At 38.2% G+C, this 21,055-nt stretch overlaps 1 protein-coding gene across 3 annotated transcripts in view; it reads right to left on the bottom strand.

Annotated features, from left to right (window-relative positions):
* Positions 1–21,055, bottom strand: part of LOC112567044 (SWI/SNF-related matrix-associated actin-dependent regulator of chromatin subfamily A containing DEAD/H box 1B-like) — a 35,939-nt gene that overhangs the window by 2,029 nt on the left and 12,855 nt on the right. For all 3 annotated transcript variants that reach the window (XM_025243532.1, XM_025243534.1, XM_025243535.1), the window contains 12 exons: positions 20,715–20,805; positions 18,193–18,292; positions 12,436–12,574; positions 11,388–11,523; positions 10,795–10,932; positions 8,602–8,697; positions 6,652–6,894; positions 4,411–4,512; positions 3,954–4,049; positions 1,920–2,038; positions 828–1,010; positions 105–211 (listed from right to left, as the gene is read on the bottom strand). In XM_025243532.1, coding sequence (XP_025099317.1) covers positions 105–211; positions 828–1,010; positions 1,920–2,038; positions 3,954–4,049; positions 4,411–4,512; positions 6,652–6,894; positions 8,602–8,697; positions 10,795–10,932; positions 11,388–11,523; positions 12,436–12,574; positions 18,193–18,292; positions 20,715–20,805 — 1,550 coding nt within the window. The remainder of the gene's footprint in view (positions 1–104; positions 212–827; positions 1,011–1,919; positions 2,039–3,953; positions 4,050–4,410; positions 4,513–6,651; positions 6,895–8,601; positions 8,698–10,794; positions 10,933–11,387; positions 11,524–12,435; positions 12,575–18,192; positions 18,293–20,714; positions 20,806–21,055) is intronic.

Here is a 21,055-nt window from a genome sequence, read left to right as displayed (position 1 = left end):
GCAACAAGTGAGACTGCTTTTAGCAAGCTACGTTCTATAACCTCCAAGACAGCAATGCACTGGAAAGTCAGCGAAAGATGAAAAGAGATCTGCCAAGTCCTAACCTGTGGTTGCAGTGACATCTTGCTCCAGGCGAAGCTTAGCTTGGGCCACACGCAACATGCCTTCTTCCACGGTGTTTTTAGAAATCAGTCGCACAATCTTCACTGAGCTGTACACAGCACAATTACAGAAGTCAAATGTCAAGAATATGCAGTCTTCAATTTCCTGAGTAAAGAAAGACATTCATGGGGACAACACATTCAAGGGAGAGAAGGTTTTGACAGACTGCCAGAATATTAAGTTTTGTTCAAATTACTGGATTTAGATTACTACAAAATATTTATCACAATAATATATCACACTAACAGAAAAATACTTCAAGTTCTGGCATTACAATGAGGCCTTGACAGTCTATCAGAGTAGATTAGTCTGTTCAGTTACTTAGCTCAGATCACTACAAGATAATGCTTCTCAGAATCTGAGCAGCTCTCTTCCGTTTTCATGATACAAGTCTACAAACATGACCACACACAGAAAAAGATCAAAGACCTAGACATACCAAAGGCTCAAGGTTATGCTCATGCTGTACCAAACAGTAGACCTGAGAGCAACATTCATGGACATTGCTGAATCATGCAGGATTATATTAAAACAGAACTACAGAGTGGACTTTTCCAGATCAACAAGAAATTACTGTTTAGGTGGTGATCACAGTTTCAATGTGACCAACTACCACTGATTCATAGCTCAACCTTAGAAAGACTAACCATACACAAAATACTCACCGTTTTTGCCCAAGTCGGTGGCAGCGATCTTCAGCCTGTTTGTCATTGTAAGGATTGAAATCAATGTCATGCAAAATAATCACATTGGCTGCTGTGAGGTTAATACCAAGACCACCGGCCCGTGTGGATAGCAAGAAGATAAAAATTGAAGGATCTTCGGTAAACTGGTCTATCAGTTGTTGTCTGCAGACACAAGTACATTTACATCTAAAAGGTATAGAAATAAGAAATATGACAATACCTCACACTCATACTAAAAGTAAAAAACTAAGAAATAAGCCATTAGCCCTACTCTGTCACATAGAAAGGAACAAATATGCAAATTACAGACACCAGTTTTAAATAGATAAGGGATTCTAAAATTAATGCAGGTTTATATGCACGTAAGGAATAAAATAAGTTAACATTTTTTTCCAAAAATGCACTTTTATTTGAAAAGTACTAAAATAGGTAAAATAATTTGTTTCTTAGGTTTCAGGATTTTCTTTAACATACATAACTCAAAATATAAGTGTGAGGGGCACCTAGAAACATTGAAATAAAACATTACTACATTTCCAAGAGTGCTCCTCACACTTATCTAATTTTTTATTTTGCTTTGTGAATTTTTTTTCCATTCTTTAATTCAATATGAACTATATACACATTATGAATATTAAATCTTAAGAGCAACAAGGAGAAAACACATTTTTCTTAGTCTTCTTCTGTTTCTGTCCCTCCTCTTTCATAGATATTTTGAGCTGTCTGCTTAGGTCAATGCTGGTCTAGGACTACTCAACTACAGTAATTCCCTTAGTTTGGCCTATAATTTCTCATACAAAATCAACTATTAACTATTTATGGACTGTTGAAAATGATTTAATATTGCACTGTCACTGGAAATGAGCAACTGGTAAAAAGGACAATAACAATACAGTTGTTCTCTTGATCCAAACCCTACCAACTGGGATTAGAAGCCAGCTTGTTTCTGATCAAAAGCTAACTTTGTACACATGCAAAAGCTGGCTAGTTTATGTTATGTTCTAACACTGACTTTGCACAAAGATGCCACTTGTGTCCACAAATGCCCCCTGCAGTCCCTGTTCCTCTTACCTGTCTGTGACAGGTGTGCTTCCATCCAGGCGTATGTATGTGATTTGTTTCTGCTTGAGGAATACTTCCACTACATCTAGCACCATGGTAAACTGACTGAACAGCAGGACACGGTCACCCTGTCCACATAAACACTGCTTTGCTTCAAATATGAGTAGCATCTATCAGCAAATATCTGATTAACTTTTCTCTGAACAAATAATAGATAATAAAACTAAATTATATTTTCACAGCATAACAAATACTAAGCCAACTAGCGCACGCTATATGATGATGGATACATGTCTACATATTATGACTACATAAAACCCTAAGTATGTGTCATGTTGTAACTTTAATGGTAACCATCGCCCCAATTAGTGTCTAAGGTGGCTTGTTGACAAGCCTGAGGCCCCTTATGCAAGAACGAGGGGAGCGCATGTGCCACTGTAGAAGTGTAATATAAGATAGAAGCGCAGAAGTGTTAAAAGTGAGAGACAACCCTAAGTGGTTACACCAGCCAAGCGCGACCAGCCAGCTGGCAGAGGTCTATAAAGAGTGTGACACATCAGGGGCTCCCACACCTGTCCGCCAGGTTGACGGGAAGTGGGGGTTAGTCACCTGTCCACCACACCTCTGTAGGCGGGGCGGAGCATCAGTAGGGGGGACGTTCTCTTGTCAATGTTGGCTACTTGATTGGCTGGTCAGTGAGTGACCAATGGCAGCCCTCAGTGTATGCGACGTGTGAATGTGCAAAGTAAAATAGGGATCAGAGAACCAGGAGATACTTCTCGGCACATCAGAGTGGACGGAGCAACCTGTCAGAAGTCGAAGCAATGTCAGCATTCTTAACGCCAACTTCTCTTTTACCTCGAGACTGGGTCTTAAGCCAAGAGGGCAAGACTCAGGAGGAAGGACGCTTGGGTTAGAGAGAACCTTGAGCTAGGGGTCGAGCGAGTGACGAAGAACTGTCAGGACTGCCTGCTGTTGCTGTGGAAAGCAAAGGGGTTATGTGGTCAGAGCTTGCACTACCTGTAAGAGGGAAAGGTTCGACGCCAAGGTCACCAGAAGTTGTCCTTCTCAAAGTAAGAGGACATCTGCTGTGAACTCCAAAGAACCAGAGAACTTAACATCAAGGTGGTGTTTGTTCGACGGCTGTATGTGGCATAACAGTTGTCGAAGACACCATGTGAATCTGTGTCGCCGGGAGAGCAGTCGTCCCTCTCTGACATGGTTGGAAGATCGAGCAGGAAGGATGACGGACATTTGGACAGAAAACTTTCGAGGGCAAATCATCAGAGTGCCATGACTGTTGGCTGGAGTATCGATTTCCACCAAACCACCACCGTAGACCCTCAAATACAAGAACAGCTTTAACATCAGAGCTTAGCTGATGTGTGTGTGAGAGTGAATGGTGGATTAAGGGAGAGGTAACAGCACTGGATAGTGGAAGTACGCTTGGCACAGATAGCAATGGGACTACCTCTAGATGAGTCTTTTTATTGTATGTATTTGCAGGTTTTTATGTTTATTAATTCTTTTTTATACGTTACATCACTTCGAGTTTTGTGTTTGGGGAACAGCAAGGGTGAGGGGCTCGTGAGCTGCATAGTACACTGGCTGATCGATGTGTGAGTATTGTATGTATGGTTCCCCTGCAGCTTTATGCTGATGTAGGTAGTAAGAGTTACAAGTTAACTATCGCCCACGTGCCTGGTTCCCCATGCCCAGTATTCATGTTTTGGCTAAAAACCAGGAATACTGCAACAGTGTCAGCAAATACAAGTATGATTGTATAATACAAAACACCTGACTGCACTCTTCCACACATATAGTATTGACACATAATATATAACCATATAGTGCATGACCATGACAAACAAAAGTACAATCAATGGCATGATCATTGGAAACACAATACCCACTAACATACAAGAATTACACAGAAACAGCATGATCATTGGAAGCAACACCCATATAAAACAACTAAGCAAACAGCCTGACCATGAGCTTAGTAGAAACTACCAATTAGAAAGGAAAATAAAAATCTCCTGCCTGGTTCTGCATGGTCTGCAGTAGTCTGTCCAGAACTTGGAATTTGCCTGACTCACCAATCACCTTTGGAGGTAGCTCAAATTTACCCAGATGTTTCTGTGTAATGGGATCAGTCAAGGCAGATAATTATCTATAGCTATAACACTTCCAAATAAAGTGTATTAAGGAACAACACATTTATACAAAGATTAGGTACTTCCAGGTGTGCAACTGCAGTAACAAAGCTCCCATGGTCATTCACTATACAGGACAAGTCCATACCCATCTTTTATTGCACTGATGACAGACCTACACTTGCTCTCCCCTTGTACTGTCGACAGCCTTTACCTGTTCTCCCCTTTACTGCTCATATTTATTCTTGAAGTGGTATGTCTTGTATTGTTGATAAGTCTACACTTGTTCTCAGCTAGTAACGCTGATACATTTATTCTTGTAGAGACACTCTACTTGTTCTCACCTTGTATTGTTGACACAATCTCTGCAGGTCAAAGTCGTTCATCACTGACATGTCCTCCATGATGAGCTTGGGTAGTGCACCTCTTTCCCGGTGTGATGGCTCCTTTACACACACACAAATAAGCAATGCACATTAGCTTATGACATGAGATCCGTATATACCTTAGCAAGATTTGACTACTGTTTTCAGGGCAATACTTGAATTATTTGAACAAATTACATTTCTCGGGTTTCCTTACTTTGCCCCTTTTGTCCTGACACCACTGAAACTGAACAGCAGTTTCTACTTAAAATACCTTAACTGCACGTCCCTTTTTCATTTCACTCTTGATGTCAGATACCAGAATGCTAATTACACTACACATTGCCCCTCTTCTATTTACAATGCATTGAGAAAAAGTTATGCTGTGATTAAAGTCCTTCACAACTAGGATTGTTCATACAGAAATGTTAATATCTGTTGATTACGTGATGAACTATGATAAATATTAGTGTTTTTACCTGTGTTTTACATAACTTCATGGTGTTGAATGGCTTAATGTGTTTCCATATGCATATGATTGTATCTGTACATGTTTGGGCTTATATATATAAAAAACTGTATTGACTATTAACTTGACACATATCTATGTATATGTGCATATGCATGATTGTAATGGTTTGATGGATGTCTGCTTTTAATCTATTAGATTTTACATATGAATATAGAATAAACATGTATGAAAAACTCTATATACTTTCTTAAAAAAATTAAGTTTCTGTAAACTTAGCTGGTAAAGTAATTTGGACCTTGATAGCAAATTTGTGAGAGAAAATAACAGTAAAGATCATACGGAATAAAACTTCAAAATCTGCTGATGAAATAGTAATGCAAAAAAGAAAAACTACTGAGATGTAGATAGAAAACGCAAATTACTTTTCAAAACAAAGAAACATTAAACAAAACTTAGGTCATGAAGTTTGTCGTAACAGATAATCTACTTTTTATCATTCTCACTTTTGTAGTACAGAAAATAAAAATGTTGCATCATAACATCATTAAGTCAAATAACCTGTTGTTTGCAGTGACTAAACTATACACATAGCTAAAATATAAAAATATATAAGCATAAAACAAATGTGGTTTATTTTATGCATGATAATGTGGTACAAAAAGAGTAATTGTATACAGAATTGTGTTCTCCATATATCGCAGAGCAGAGTCAGTAAGCTGCATTGACCCACACACTTGCATGTACACCTGTAAATGATCATACTGGCTGAAAGTTGTAAATCTGCCCCCCAGTAGACTTCCAAACAAAGTGTTAAATATGGTTGTTAGCTATGCACAGTAATAACAAGGCCACTTGGGTTAACAGTATTATGGTAGCACTTTATCAATATGAGTTTAGATTTGTTTGGGCATGTCAGGGGATGAGCAATTTTAAGCAGTTCTTAACAGAATTCAAGCTGAGACTTACAGACTGTTTTGAGCAAAACTGGCATAGTAAAATATCTAGTAGTGACTGTTGTTCATTCTAGAGCTCATTTAAGTCTTCTTTAGTGCTAAGTATTTAATTGACATTTAACATATTGTTATTAGAAATTCATTTACATGCATAAGGTTTGGGCTAGGAGTTGCAAACATAAACTGCCATTAACAGCGTTGCAGCAATTTGTCCAGTGCCTTGTTAAAATGCCCTCATTGCAAGTGTGAAACTGAGTTACATTTTGTGTTCGTGTGTCCCAAATACTATGACAACTGTACATTCCTGAAAAATTCTATGTATCCTTCTCAGTTTAATTTATCCATTTTATTTGCAAATAACTGTCAAAAATTAATCCAAAATATTGCCTACTTTCTCTATAAAGCACTACAGTTCAGGGAGAACAAATGATTTGCAAATTACTGATATTGTTAATGACAAATTAATGTTATGCTGTAACTATATTTATGTATCATTTAAGTGAACTTTATTTATTTTGAACTTGATTCAACCCACCCACTCTCCCAACCTCGTTTATGGGCACGAGCCTACTGAATAAAAGAAATTGTCATTGTCATGATCACAGCCACACACACATACACCTGATGAACAAAACTGTAACCCTCAAATTTAACTTTAACAGATATTTTGGGGTACCATTCTATTTCCATGAAAAGGCCATTTCATGTTATTGCACTTATGTCCACTGTGCTGAAATAGCTCATTTGCAGCATGCAATGATAAACCGCACTGCAGAAAACAAGCAACTCTCTCACCTTTGCCAAAGCTTCAGCCATTTTCTTTAAACGTTCCTCAGTATAGTGATTGCGGAGAAGAAGTGGATGATTGGCCGCTTTTCGTAGTTGCATGAACATGGCAATACCCCCTCCTGCTTCTGTTCCATCATTTTCCACCTGCTCTGAAAACTTTCTCAACAAGCTGTCATATAGTTCCTGCTGCTCTGGCAATAAGGAGCAGTACTCTATGCTTTCCTCCTTCTTGGGCAGCTGAGTGAGTACCTGACAAATTGATCAAGGAAAGACAGACATGCTAAAATAGCATTCCTGACTGAGCAATCCCATGATGAAGCCATATTTTCCAAGAAGAAACAACAAATTAAAATAATGAGAAAGATAAAGTAAGAGGTAGAGGGGAGAGATAGGTGTTTTACACCGAGCCAGCAACTAAGACTATATCATTGCAAGGCCCTGTAGACAAATGCCATGTGCAGAGAAAGAACAGCATGCCTGAGGCGAGCTGAACCCAGGACAACCAACCCTCACTGTATTGGCGACAGGCATTAACTATTAAGCCACCAGACTGCCTGACTGGAGACCTAAATAAAATCTGACGTGGTGTAAATATACATCTGTACAATTTTATAAGATACCATGTGATGAAAAACAGAATGACTCTGAAAAATGAAAAAAGTGAAATAAGTCACAAAAATCTGTGGACTCAAAGCCACAGATACAAAAACATTTGTGCCGCCCACATCCAAGACCTACCACAGTTACAGTAATCCTGACTCCCCATTTATTATAATACAGTTGTGTCCCCTTGTCTATGAATATATTAATAAAAATAATACTAACCCAACAATACAGATAGCATTAATGATATTACTGATGTAATGCCAACAGTGAGAAATATTTATACATTTTAATAAGAATAAAGTATGAAAATGGATTGCTTGCTGAACACGAAGTAGTGATGCTATGGTCTTGTGGAAAAAGGAAAAAAAACCCCGGAAGACTGTGTAACCCACACAAGCAGGCTAATGAAGAACATCATTGCCTACACAAGCATGCTAGTGACCAACATTTCAAGCGACATGATTCAGCCTCTGCATTGATGGGAACAGATGGAAAATGTGTAAAGCTAACAGTACCAGTGAGACAAAACAAAGATTAACTTTTGCAAATGTAGGATGCTCTGATCAGACTTAGGATGATGATAGATGACTAATCAATAAAAGAACCCTACAACAGATTAAAGACCAACTTGAATGTTTTGCATCTTTTGCAAATAACCTGTAAATATCAGGTTCCAAAACCCATCCGTTAATTATTTACTAGCAAAGCACGTGATTTGCACCTGCGATCAATGAGAGCTGGTAACAGTGTACTAATGTCACGCTAACAGTGGACTACGTCATGTTGGTACACCATTCACAACATTACCAGCCGTCAACACCAATCATAGCGACAGTTTGGATTATTGAGATGTTGAAAGTATGTAGTTCTCATGCTAAAGTAACAGTTTTTCAGAACCACAAGAAATGCAGGCTGTTAGAGTCCGAATAATCCAAACTGTTGCTCGTTCTCTCTCTCTCTCTCTGATTGGTGTTGACTGCTGGCAATGTTGTGAATGGTGCGCTAGCATGACATAGTACACTATTAGCATGATGTAATACACTCGTTGGTCGCTGGTGCAAATCCTAGCAGATAATTAATTAATTAATGGATGGGTTTGGGAGGCTGAAATTTACAGGTTAGTTTTATATCGCCTATATCTACTGATATCTGAAAAAACACAAACTGTTCAGGTTGGAGGTTGGTCTTTAAGATAAGCGCACTAAGAGAAGACAATGGTGAACTAAATCCAAACATCTAGTGATTTTTTTTTCTTTTTAGTCATGTCAGATGGAGGCAAAGAGGATGTAAAAAGAACTGATATATGTTACAGATGCACAATGTCACTAAAATCTGTGCTACTGTACTCACATCTTTCTTCAGCCGCCTCAAGACGAACGGCTTCATGATGCGTTGGGCTTGGGCAATTCGCTCTTTTTCATATTTTCCCTGCTCACTGTCACCTCTCTAAGTCCAAACAGACCACAAGCAACATTATACAAGTCAAACCTATATTATTTTCTTTTGGTGAAAAAGTATCTGCGGAGGTGACAGCAGGAAAAAAATATATAAATATTTCATTCTATACAAAAGTAGGTTGATTGTTACTGAGCCAGTAACAAAGGCTGTATCATTGTAAGAAATTGTCAAATTTATTGAAACAGAAAAACAAAAGTGTCTAATGATCTTGTGATAAAAACACTTAATAAACAATACAAACCAACAAAACATGGATAACAGAAATGATTAAAAAAATGGAAAGTGGCCTGAAAAAAAGTTGTTGTTGCCTCCAAAACAGTCTGCATTAAAAAATACTGAAAATTATATTAAAACCTTAACTCTGATAGTGAAGTTTATAGTTTTTGAAAATGAAAAATATAGCTGCCAGTAAAGTGAAAAACAACCATCTACTTGTAAAAAACTACTGGCAAACATTCTGCATGTCAAGACAAGGAATTAAAATGTGTAAGGTGAAGGTCATCATATGACCATTTTTAGGTCGTTAGGGAGTGAGCTGTTAGAGATATCACTCTTCTGGCAGCCAGCTTTGCAAGAGGGCAGTGCCCATCTCTTCCTCACTGCCTTACATTCACCAACCCTCTTTGGAGCTGGGCAGTCTCTAAAAGAAGCAACATGAGACCAGTCACAGCACATTTGGCGCTTGAAGAACAATCAGCTGCTGCATGGCCTGTACTGCAGCGAAAGCTGGCCCCATGACCATCACGTTGATAGCTGAAGCAGTGCAATGGTGAAGGTATGAATGGAGAGACTTTGACCTGCCAATACTCAACTTCAATGAAGTCAGGCATTTTGGGTATCAGACAGTTATGAAGAGCGTATTGGTAGTAATAAATTGTCCTCGTTTAGGATGAGTATCTGCATGGCTGTGACTTCCCAGGATGCCAGTTCGGCACTGATGTCAAGTTCTGACATCCTGGCAAGGTCAGGGCAAACAATTGACCCTCTTTGAAGAGTTGAGGGATCTGTGTGGAGTTACTTTTATGCGTCGGTTGACAAAGTGTTTTCTGTCCCATCGGTGCAGGGCCTCAGAAGCTTTCTGATTTGTGCACTGCATGAGGAATTGTCCAGAGCACAGACATTTGAAAACAATGCCCTTTTTCTGAAGCAGTTTCTTAGATTTGAAGGCATTTTATATGTCCCCATTTTTCTCCTGCTCCCCACCCACCATGGGAATCAACAAGGGAATACTGTTGAGTATTATCAGAAAGGTGACTTCGAGCTGACTGAACGAGGGTTACAGAATATAGATTGATCCAAGATCTTCTAGAAATCTAGGGTAGTGGATGGCCAACTCCCAAATGATTTATGTGTGGCACTTCAACATATCTCAGGTCAGTCCAGGCCAAAGAGGTGTGTTGGTATGATGGGCTGCAACCCATCAAAAACTTCAACAGGATCCCATCCTCCTCTCACATGGGTCATCCTGAATGTCAAACACAGGGGTCCAATAGAGGCCGCAAAGAAGAGACCAAGGATAAAAAAGGCATGACAGAAAAAGAAAGAATGGAGAAAGGCTGGTAAAGACAAAAAAAGGAGATAAAACAGCAGTTAAGGAGGTAGAAAGTTTGTCAGAAAGGAATACAAATATAGGAATAAAGAAACACGGCTGTTCATCGCAGACAACAAAAACAAAGCAATTTATCAGACATAAAAGAACATGGCGGGGGGTGTTTGGTGTTTTACCCCGTGCCAGCAACTAAGGCTATATTACGGCAAGGCAGCCAGCCCTGTAAACAGATGCCACATGCAGAGAAGGAACAGCGTGCTCGAGACGAGAAACGAACTCTGGGCAGCCAACCTTCACTGTATTGGTGACAGGCACTAACCGCTGTGCCACCGGACCGAGCTAAAAGAACATGGCAATTTGTCAGACTGACAACAAGGAAAACAGTATTTATCACAGAGACTAAAATAGTTTGTCATAGAGATTTAAAAAAAGCACTCTGCCAAACAAATATAATGAAAAACTGATGCACAATTCCAGAAGCAGATACAATGCAAATAACAATAATATCCATGATTACATGTAACAGCATAACTGACCGATATCATGGAAAACATTTTCTTGAGAGGTTCAGTTTTGCCCTGGAAAATGTCTGGCATCACAAAGCACAATAAAGAGATCAGCTCCAACAGATTATTTTGTAGTGGGGTTCCAGTCAGCAGCAACCTTCTTTCTGCCTAACACACAAAGTGCACACATATATTGAAGATGCAACAGTTTTTCTGGGATTATATATATATCTTTATCATTACACACCAATATGCAGAGATATACTGCTTCTTCAGGCCCAAGACTGAGTTATCTGTAAATCCCATATTAATTTTGAGTTTATAAATCCTGTATTTTGGTCCCCTTTGTTCACACTAATGCTAGGCTCCGTTTACTCATAAACCAGGAACATCACTAACCTATTGCTGCTCTCCTGGGCTAGTATTATTATAGATATTGTAATAGGAAAATTATACATATGACTCCCACAAAGCAAAAAAGAAATGTATGCATATAAGAATACACACATACTTACCCCACCTACCCACCCATCTATGCAGAAGCAAGCATGCAAACACCCACTTACACAATCACACACATTTATGCTTGAACATATGTACACATGGATACACTGATAACTTACTGAAATTTTCATCAGATTCTGGAAACGAAGAGAGGACATGTTTTTAAGCATGTGACCTTCGTCAAATACTGCGTAGTGGAAGCTGAATTTCTTAAACAGGGAGCGATCTTCCACGCCTCCTGTGGCCATGTTATATCTGAAATATGATCATATCATGTTATATGACATTCTATTGAAAATGTTTATATATTTTATCTAAAATATAATAATCTTAACAATGTTATGGAAAGAATTTCCAACTATAGTGATACACAGAGAGGGACAACATACAGCCACAAATATCCAGTAAAAGGCACAATCTATAATTCAACAACACTGTGCCTCTTAAGCATAATGCCTATTTCTAAAACAAAAAAGCTATGTATAAAATAATCTAAATAACAAATAAAATGTTCAAGTTGAAGAAAATAAAGTGAATCAATTGATAAAATCACAATCAGATACAGAAAGGCGCACTCTCTGTTTATTGAAACAGACCAGCACTCTTTGATACTGTCGATCATGTTATACTGAATGATCCAGAAAAGATTGCAACTGCTGCAAAGAAATTTCTCGGTTATCCTTCTTTTCCCACTTCTCTTTCCACTGAGACTTATTCTACTGTTTTTGGCACTGGCCCTTGGTACCCTTCTGAACTCAACTCACATCCATACCTCCCATAGAACTGCTCCATTCATCTTGTGATACCAGGCTTCTTCAACCTTATCTTGCCAAGCCTCATGGACTTGGAACAAATTACCTGTCAAACTATGTCCCTCTTTGATGTTCTTTAAATCTTAAGACTTGCTTTTTTACAAAATCAGTGACTTCACCCTACCATGCCTGGATTGTGCACTTGTATAATGTGTCTGTAGTTACTATGTGTGCATGGCTGTTTGTGCATGTGTATGTGCGCACAAGCATGCGCATAAGTTTATGTAGCATTAGATCTGTGTTGTTTCTCCTAGTCCTAAGGTTATCTAAACATATGTTCATTATTACTATTATTATATAGGAATGGAGTAAATTATCTGCAGTAATACTGTTTTAGCAGAAAAACACTGCTTACGTAGTAAGTAAGACATGGAAGTCTTTATTGCCACCATACATGATAGAGTGTCGTGTCTCTCGCCGCTCTTCCTGTGAGCCATAATAAACAATAACACGAAGTTCTGGACACCAGGCAGACAGCTCTCGTAGCCAGTTTTCTGAAAAAATATAAATTTGTCAATAAATAAGGTTGGAATTTTCACTATAAACCACATTAAGTGGCAACACAATTTTTTTAATACTCAGTGGATAACTTTTGCTAGTTTTCTGAACAAACATAAACAGAAGTTTGGAATTTACACTGTGCTTAAATTTGCAATTCTTATCTACCTGACAAAGGCGATGGATATCAGTGCAAGTAGCATGCCACCTGCATAGCATGATATATGTAGTTTTTACAATTAAAGGATGAACACATCAACATTCTTCACTCAAGCCAACAGATGAATGCCACACCTTAAGAAATGAAACTTTTCTTGTAAATTGTCTGTCTTTGATACTTACCAGATGACCCACCTATTAGAAGCTTAGGGACTACAACTGATAATCGGGTCATTTGGTAATGTTAACGAAGAAATGAAATTTTCCTTATAAATTCTCTTTCTTCCATACTTACCAGATGACCGATTATCACTATCCTTAAACACCTGACAGTCAGGTTGTCAGGACTGAACATTTAGAATGGTAGTGGTGGCAGGAAGTACAATGTGTCCCAATATTTACACCTATTAACCTACAAAAAAGACAACCATCATTGCTTTACAAGAAATATAGGTTTTGTTTTCGGGTACTTAACTCAAATGAAAGATGGTTAAAAACTATATTAAACGGAGAGCTCCTGAAAGTAGGTTATGAGACAGATAAAAAATAAATTATTTACATAATATATAAAAATATATAAAGTATCTATTTGACTTCAAATTTGGGATTTGTCATTTTCATCTGTTGGAGTACAAATCCATGTCAAATCAAATAATCATCAACTATCTTAAAAATGGCTTTTGATCAACCAGCTCATTGCATACTTTCAAATATAACAAAATACCGGATTGACTATTTTAGCTCCTTATGGGAAATAATTCATAGCAAAACAATCTCTGAAGCAGCCAACAGATTCTTCCCTCATATATTCATTTATTTATGCACAGCACAGTCTGTTTTGTGACATTGTTTTTTCTTTAGGCTTTTCTAGAACTTTATGCTTGAAAATTGTCTTTTCTTGGCTTCTTTTCTTTTCTTGCTTTAAAATGAATAAAATATAAACAACCAATGGGTTATACAGTAAAGGAATACAACAGAAGATTAATATGTCACCAGGCTTTTCCCAATGGGTGGCAGACCATGAACAAAAAAGACACACAGGAGAAATAACGAAAATGATGTTCACTAACAGTGAAGGCACAATGCCTCAAGAAAACAATCATGGCAGTTAACACCGTCAACCAAAGAAACCCCAAGACTGGGATTCACAATGCAAAACAAACCTTGAAAACCTTGATATTATAAACATTGGAAAAAAAAATCCTTCACAACACAGATGACCCTGAGTTTTTGTTTTTTTAATTTTGAATTCTTTTTTTTCCTTTTCAGTAAGCCAGTTAAATAAGGGCATTGAATTTTTAGGTTCTTGTATGAAGACCACTACTGATGCAAAAAAAAAAATCTTTTGTTCAAAATCTTTCCAGAGTCTTTGGACTGTCATACATTAAAAAAAACATGCTGGATGCTATCTTTTTCATCTCTACAATAATCAGAAAGTTCATCTTGTTCTATACCAATATTCGTCAGTGTCACTTTTCTACCTAAAATCCTGTGAATTAATCTAATTTGTAGCCATCTCAGCTAAATATTTTTAATTTGTATAATTCTGTTGAAGATGCAGTGCTATTCGACATTTCTCACCAATTTTAATTCCCATTTATCAAAGCAGTTTGGTTTGGGATTTTTTTGGTTAGTAATGTATCAAAGTACAGGCGTGCTCCTTTTTATTTTAAAATGGACTAGGTTGTTTGGAGAGCTTTATTTATGTCATTGTGGTAATCCATTTCATTTGTTATATTTAGATGGTCAGCACCTATATATTTTTTGATGGCTTGTAGACATCCTATGTAGGAAACAAAATTTATGTTTAAGCTGAATTTGTGTATAGACTGATATGAGAGGAAAATTACCATTTCTTTCAAGTACATGTCTTAATGCATATATTCCTTTGTCTAACAATTTTCTATAGAGAATTATTTTATTGTCTATCCTAATATTTTCATTGCAGGAGATAGGTGCATTTAACATTTCATCTACTTTATCGACAAAGGTATTTTTATCTAATTCGTTATAAGCTTTAAATGTCAGTCCAAAAGTCATTTGTTTCAAGAAATAAGCCAACTGATATGTCCAGCTTCTTGAAAATGTGACTGAGTTTATGCTTGAAGAGGAACATGTTTCCAGCTTTGATTTGTGGTCTTTAATTTGCAGACCCAAGATAGTTTAGTGCCTCTATACTTCTCTTAATATCAGGTATTCCAATGCTACAGTGCTGAATATTTTTTGTACTGACACTCTTCTACTTATTTTGTCATTTTTTTTGGACATAAAGGAAAAACCACTCTTTTGGATAGTTTCTTTTATTGTGATTAGGGGTTGGGTAATAAAAGCCATAGATGAACTAATTTTTATAAAATCAATGATTTAAGGACTGCATCTTGACACTGAGAACACTCTGCCCAGCGCAGTCGGCGGAAGACAATGGGCACTAGCTTTTAATAATATTGCCTACTTGGTCTAGGGTAAGTTCTTTAAAATAGTCTTTTAGTAAATAATATAGAATTATTTTTTTAGTGGATAGTGCTATGACTGCTAAAACTAGCTAGTGGTAGCCTTAGATAATCTTAATAGAAAGCTAGGCAGACAAATATTTAACGAAAAAATGAATGTTTTTATTTTTGTAGCAGCTAACACGGGGCTAGCACTCCTGAAGGGGCACTGGATGTAACGCAAAACAGAGCAGAAAGAAAGGGTCAGCATGGTGTGTGACCTATACCCTGAGAAGGCTAAAGCCACTCAACCAGATGTATCTATGGCAGGGATGCCCAACCTAAGGCCCGCGGGCCATATCCGGCCCGCGACACGGTGCCATCCGGCCCGCAAAACTTCTGCCCACAGTGCAGGAAATCCGCATGTTAGTAATAAAAAAAACCAAAAAAATAACGAAAAAAGGGAAGAAGTAGTATTTATCCCTATGTAGGGGCGTTTCCCAATCTTTTTTTTGATGGACGAACATTTCGATTCAGTGCTCCGACTTGGTGTCTCTACAATGAGGCCGGGCATTCAGAAGTTGGTTTCGGGAAAACAACTTCAAATATCCCACTAATGACTACATAATTAATGGTAAGTACAACTTGTTTCTAATAAAAAATGGTATCTGCTCTATTTTTTTTTTCTTTTTTGTATTTTTGCGGTGAAGTGGCCCGCGACACGGCTGTCCGAAATGGATATGGCCTGCAGGCCGAAAAAGGTTGGGCATCACTGATCTATGGTATCCTCTATATATATATATAACGTATATGTGAAAAACTGTAAATATGTCAGCTCTCCAATATTTTGACTGATTTATCTCGGGAAAGCAAGACACGTGGAAACACCTTTTGTGACAGTAGCTTTATATGAGATTAGCAATGGGAACTGAGAGATTATGTCTGTCATTTACAGTGTTAACTGCATTGTATAGTGTCTACCTTATCAGTGAAGTGGAGAAAATCACATTACTTTTTGAAGTACTTTGTCAATATCCACATGAATATTAAATCTCACTATACGTCCATTTTTAAGTTTGGATAAGATTTTTCTCTTAGAGTCCACATGGCCATTGTTGTCAAGCACTCTGTAGCTTTTCGTGACAGTTTGTAGTTCAGCACAGTTAAATCCTCGTTGATAGTATACCGCTTGTTCTTAATGGTTTTCTCTGTTTCTCAGGAGTTCATCTTGCTTATTCCTGTCCAAGAATCGCACAAGAATTAGTCTCGCATTTTCACCTAGTCTGCTAGTCTTGTGAGCCGCCTCAATGTCTTGTGGTGTAGTTTTAATGCCAATCATATCTGTGAATATGTTACACACTATTTTGATATAATCTCCTGTTGTCTCTTTAGGAGGTTCTGGAAGCTTGTACACTTGTAGGTTCTACCTTCTGGGTTATTGCTCCAAGTTGCTCATCTCTCTCTCTAGTTTGCAAGTTTTCTGATCACTGATGTTATTTTCAAGGCGGGCGGTCTTTTCTTTCACAACTTTTATTTCCTTCATTATAGCCATCATCCTGTTTTTAGAATCTAACATCTGACCTTCAACTTTCTCCAATTTTTCCAAAACTTTGTAAGTTCTTGAACCTGACTTTTCATCTGTTTGACATCTTTGGTCGCTAGCGTTTCTATTTTTCCAAACAGTTCAGCTAGAATGTCTTGAACAGACTTGTCAATTGCGACAGTCATGTTAGGGCGTTTCATAGCAGGTCTGTTTGTATTGAAACTGCTATTACTGTTGCTAGATGAAGATGCATGCCCCTGTTTGTGGACAAGCAGTTGGGAGTTGAAATATTCCCAAATGATATGGTTCTTTTTCTCTGCAATGCTTCTTTCGATAAAGGAGATCTTTCTCAATTTTTACAGGTCTGCCTTCCTGTTACCAAAGGGTATCCTTTTTGTTGTTACTGTTGCTTAAAGCTGTCCTCTGCTGTTGCTTAACGTATCTCCTCCACTGTTGCTTAACATATCTGCTTCTGGCGTTAGTTTAGTTTAGTCCTTGTTACTCCTCAAGGAGCAAAAGGCTGCAACTTCTGGCATTACTTTCCGCCAAAACACATTGCCTTTTTCTTTATGCTGCCTGTATTTAAGTTTTTCATATATTTCACAAAATTTTCAAAATTTTAGAAACAGTTTGGAGATACAGTTTTACCAGAAAACCAACTCTCAGCTGTAGTCCCTAAACTCCTGGTGCAGGTTGTCAGGTGAAGTTAAAGGGAAAAAAGCATTTTAATTCTGTCTGTTGAGAATTTCTTATTCAACAGCTATATGAATATTATTTAACAAAGCAATGTTTGACTGAACTGCAAAGAATTAAGCAACAGTTTTAAGTTTTGAAAGTAATGAACACAATTTTGTCTCCTATACACAAACATTTCATAGAATTTCCTTTGCCTATGTTGAGGGCACATCATGCAAAAGAACTGTAGCATGGACTTGCCATATCTGAAAAAACCGTAGCATGTTTGGGACTTGCAAAATCTGATATAACTGGACATTTACATCAATATTTTTGACACTGATATTGATGTAATAGAGAAATCTTCAATAAGTCTAATGTTATGTTTGACTCATCTATGAAGAATGCAGACCCTTTATGGGTAAGTGCATTTCTACCTCTTTATATTTTTTGTGACCAAAGCCTTGGATTCATACAACAGGCTTGACTGTCAAATGAAAGTAGAGTTAGCAGGCATTTAATGCAGTCCAAAGTGCACTTTCTTCACTTCTGCAATTATCATCTGGCCTTGTTCACCGTCTTACTCTTTCATGACACGAGAGAAAAGTGATATTTATGTATGTGTGCACAAATACCTCTAGTTGATGATGGAACAATGACGATGCATGTGTGTGTGTGGTGCACAAATATCTATAGTTGATGGAAAAATGATGACGACATGTGTATGTATGTGTGAAAGGCACAAATATCTATAGTTGATGATGGAATAACAATGATGCATAGGTGTGTGAGTGTGAGGCACAAATACCTATAGTTGACGATGGAACAATGATGACGTGTGGGCCATTTTCTCCCTCCTCCAAGAGGTGTGCGAGGAAAGCAATAGCCTGGATTGTTTTACCAAGCCCCTGTCAAGAGTGATACAAATTTTAGAGTTGACAGCAGAATAATGATTCAACATCACAGTTTTAGCTGTGCAACAATAATATACAATCACAGAATTACTTGTGTATGAACTTATTTACTGACCAAGTAATAATACTTGAGAAATCTGACATGAAGATGATCACTAATTATTTGACAAATACTACTCACACTCATACCTGCAGACACTACTGCTTGTGCTGTTGCTTATGCACACCTCCGTAAATTTCCTCCACATGGATATGCACATACATACACACTACCCCTCTTTCTCGCATGCTCTTTCTTCCACACTCACTTTCTAGCAGATACACAGACACTGCCCACATGGATGGAAATGACCCACACATCGCAGAGCCACCACAGGTACAAAATAAATACATATGCGAGCAGGCACACATGGATAAAGACACTGTTGCATGACTATTGCAGACTACAAAAAAGGACACATTTAACTACTATTGGTCTGGACACGAAAGACGGCAGAGTTCACGAAAGCTATTGATTCAGCAACGAAACTACTTCTTTGGGTTTGAGCCTGGACGAGTCTATACCTGACCCCAGAGGGCATGAGACAGAACACACTATTGGCCGGGTGGGATGCATCAACCACAATCTTGAAGATAACATTTCATAGTGTTATCTGTGTAACAGCGACAGCTGTGTAACAACATTACACATTTCACAGTGATAGCTATGTGGTACACATCTCAGCAAGCATTTATAGCCTATGACTGTGCCATCGTGATATAATATTCTTTGATGCTACCTTTATATGAAGCATCATAACTTTGGGTGCAGTGTGCTGAGGTTAACAACATTTACGTTATATGCAAGTCCATAACATTGGGTGTAGTGGGGGGGGGGGGGCGGGGTCATATTCTGAGTGAACAACACTCTGAGCTCCCTTATTATGCAGCAGCCTAACTTTGGGTTTGGTGTGCTGGGTGAACAACATTTCGAGCAAACTGAGCTGGGTGTAGGTTGTGTGAATAAGCAGGGTGTAGGTTGTTGAGTGTCATGTGCTGGGTGGAATGTGCTGGGTGTAGGTTGCAGGGTTGACTGAGCTGGGTGCAATGTGCTGGGTGTAGGTTGCTGCATGGAGTGAGCTGGTGTAGTGTATTAGATGAGCTGGTGGAGTGTTCTGGGTGTAGGCTACTGAGTTGTATGGTGGGTGTACATTGCTGGGTGTAGTGTGCTGGGTGCAGAAAACTGGGTGGAGTGAACTGGGTATAGTGTGCAGGGTGGAGTGAGCTGGTGAACCGAGCTGTTACTCATTGACACAGAGACAATGTCTGACAAGCTTTATATTAACAAACTTCAATTTTAGCAAACAACTCGCATCAACTCCAACAGGAATTTGACATAAGGCACATAGACGTGGTAGATTGAGTGTTCCTTTATCTAGAGCAGGGGTAGGCAATTAATTTTCCCAAGGGGCCGCATGAGAAATTGGGGTGTTTAAGAGGGCCGGACTAGTATATTTAACTCAGTTTTACCCAATACTGTATATATAGTATATATACTGGCAGGCGGGCCAGAGGGCGGGCCGGTCAGAGACAGGAGGAGGGCCGGTTCCGGCCCGCGGGCCGGCCTTTGCCCAGGTCTGATCTAGAGCTACCTATTATCTGCAAGTGTTTATCATGTCTCCGATCCAAATATTTAATCAGCTCATGGTTACAGCAGGATTATGAATGCAGATGCCCATACTGGTTGATCCCATTTTGTAGGCAAACTTTTAACATGATGTCATATTCACCAATGATGTCATTCTCATTTCTTCATTATTCTTAGTGTCAATGTAAATGGGTACAGAAGTTTAATACTTGAGACAGTGACTGTGAAGTGCCAATGTAAATGGGTACAGATGTTTAATACTTGAGACAGTGACTGTGAATGATTACAAAACTATAAGTAGAATTAGATATAGTTTATGATCTTTTTTAACTTGCACTAATGTTTTATGAAATGTTCTCATGCTACCATTGGCAGAAACAACAATGTCATGGAAAGCATCAATAAACAAAAATTGTATTTGTAATAACAAACCTTGCTATATTGTTTATTTGTGTCTCAAAGACCACATTGTGATGATGACTTAAGTGATCTTCATCAATAGTTATTGTTATTATTCACCTTGTATTACTTCTGCTGTATTGACCTAAACAGGAGGGTATTGGGTCTGTCAACACATGCATACCACCAGCAAGTCTAAGCGTAATTTAAAATTAACTGAATCTCCCCTGATGTCTACTTATAACTTTCTACAGTAACCTTACTCCACAACCCCAATTTTTTTAGCCAAATTGTAACAATAAAATGTAGGCATTATCTCAAGCCAACTTTTAGCAACAACCAGTGAGCTGAACTGTAGAAGCATCTGATGAAAGAGACAAAGAGACTAACCATTTCGTCAGCCAGAATACCATTCAAGTGCTGAGAATGCATGATGCGCAGCCAGTTGAGTCCGATGAGCTGGTAGGGCTTCAGCTCAAAGCTGTCACAAATAACCCATTAGTCACACATATGAGATCTGTGTATATAATATATTTACAGGGGTACACACATTTTGCAGTACAGTTAATTTGGGTAAACACAACCACAAATGAATTAAAATTAAAAGTAAGTAGAATCATAGGAAGTTGACATACATGGCATGGGTTTATGGTGGACAAATTTTCCTAGTGCAAAGAAGAGATGGTTTATGGCAGCATACTCATTATGGCAAGCATGCCAGCCCACATGTT

The sequence above is a fragment of the Pomacea canaliculata genome, linkage group LG6 (assembly GCF_003073045.1).
Source record: "Pomacea canaliculata isolate SZHN2017 linkage group LG6, ASM307304v1, whole genome shotgun sequence".
Classification (NCBI taxonomy): domain Eukaryota; kingdom Metazoa; phylum Mollusca; class Gastropoda; order Architaenioglossa; family Ampullariidae; genus Pomacea; species Pomacea canaliculata.
The sequence above is the reverse complement of the archived record's forward strand: the minus strand, read 5'-3'. Positions and strand labels throughout refer to the sequence as shown.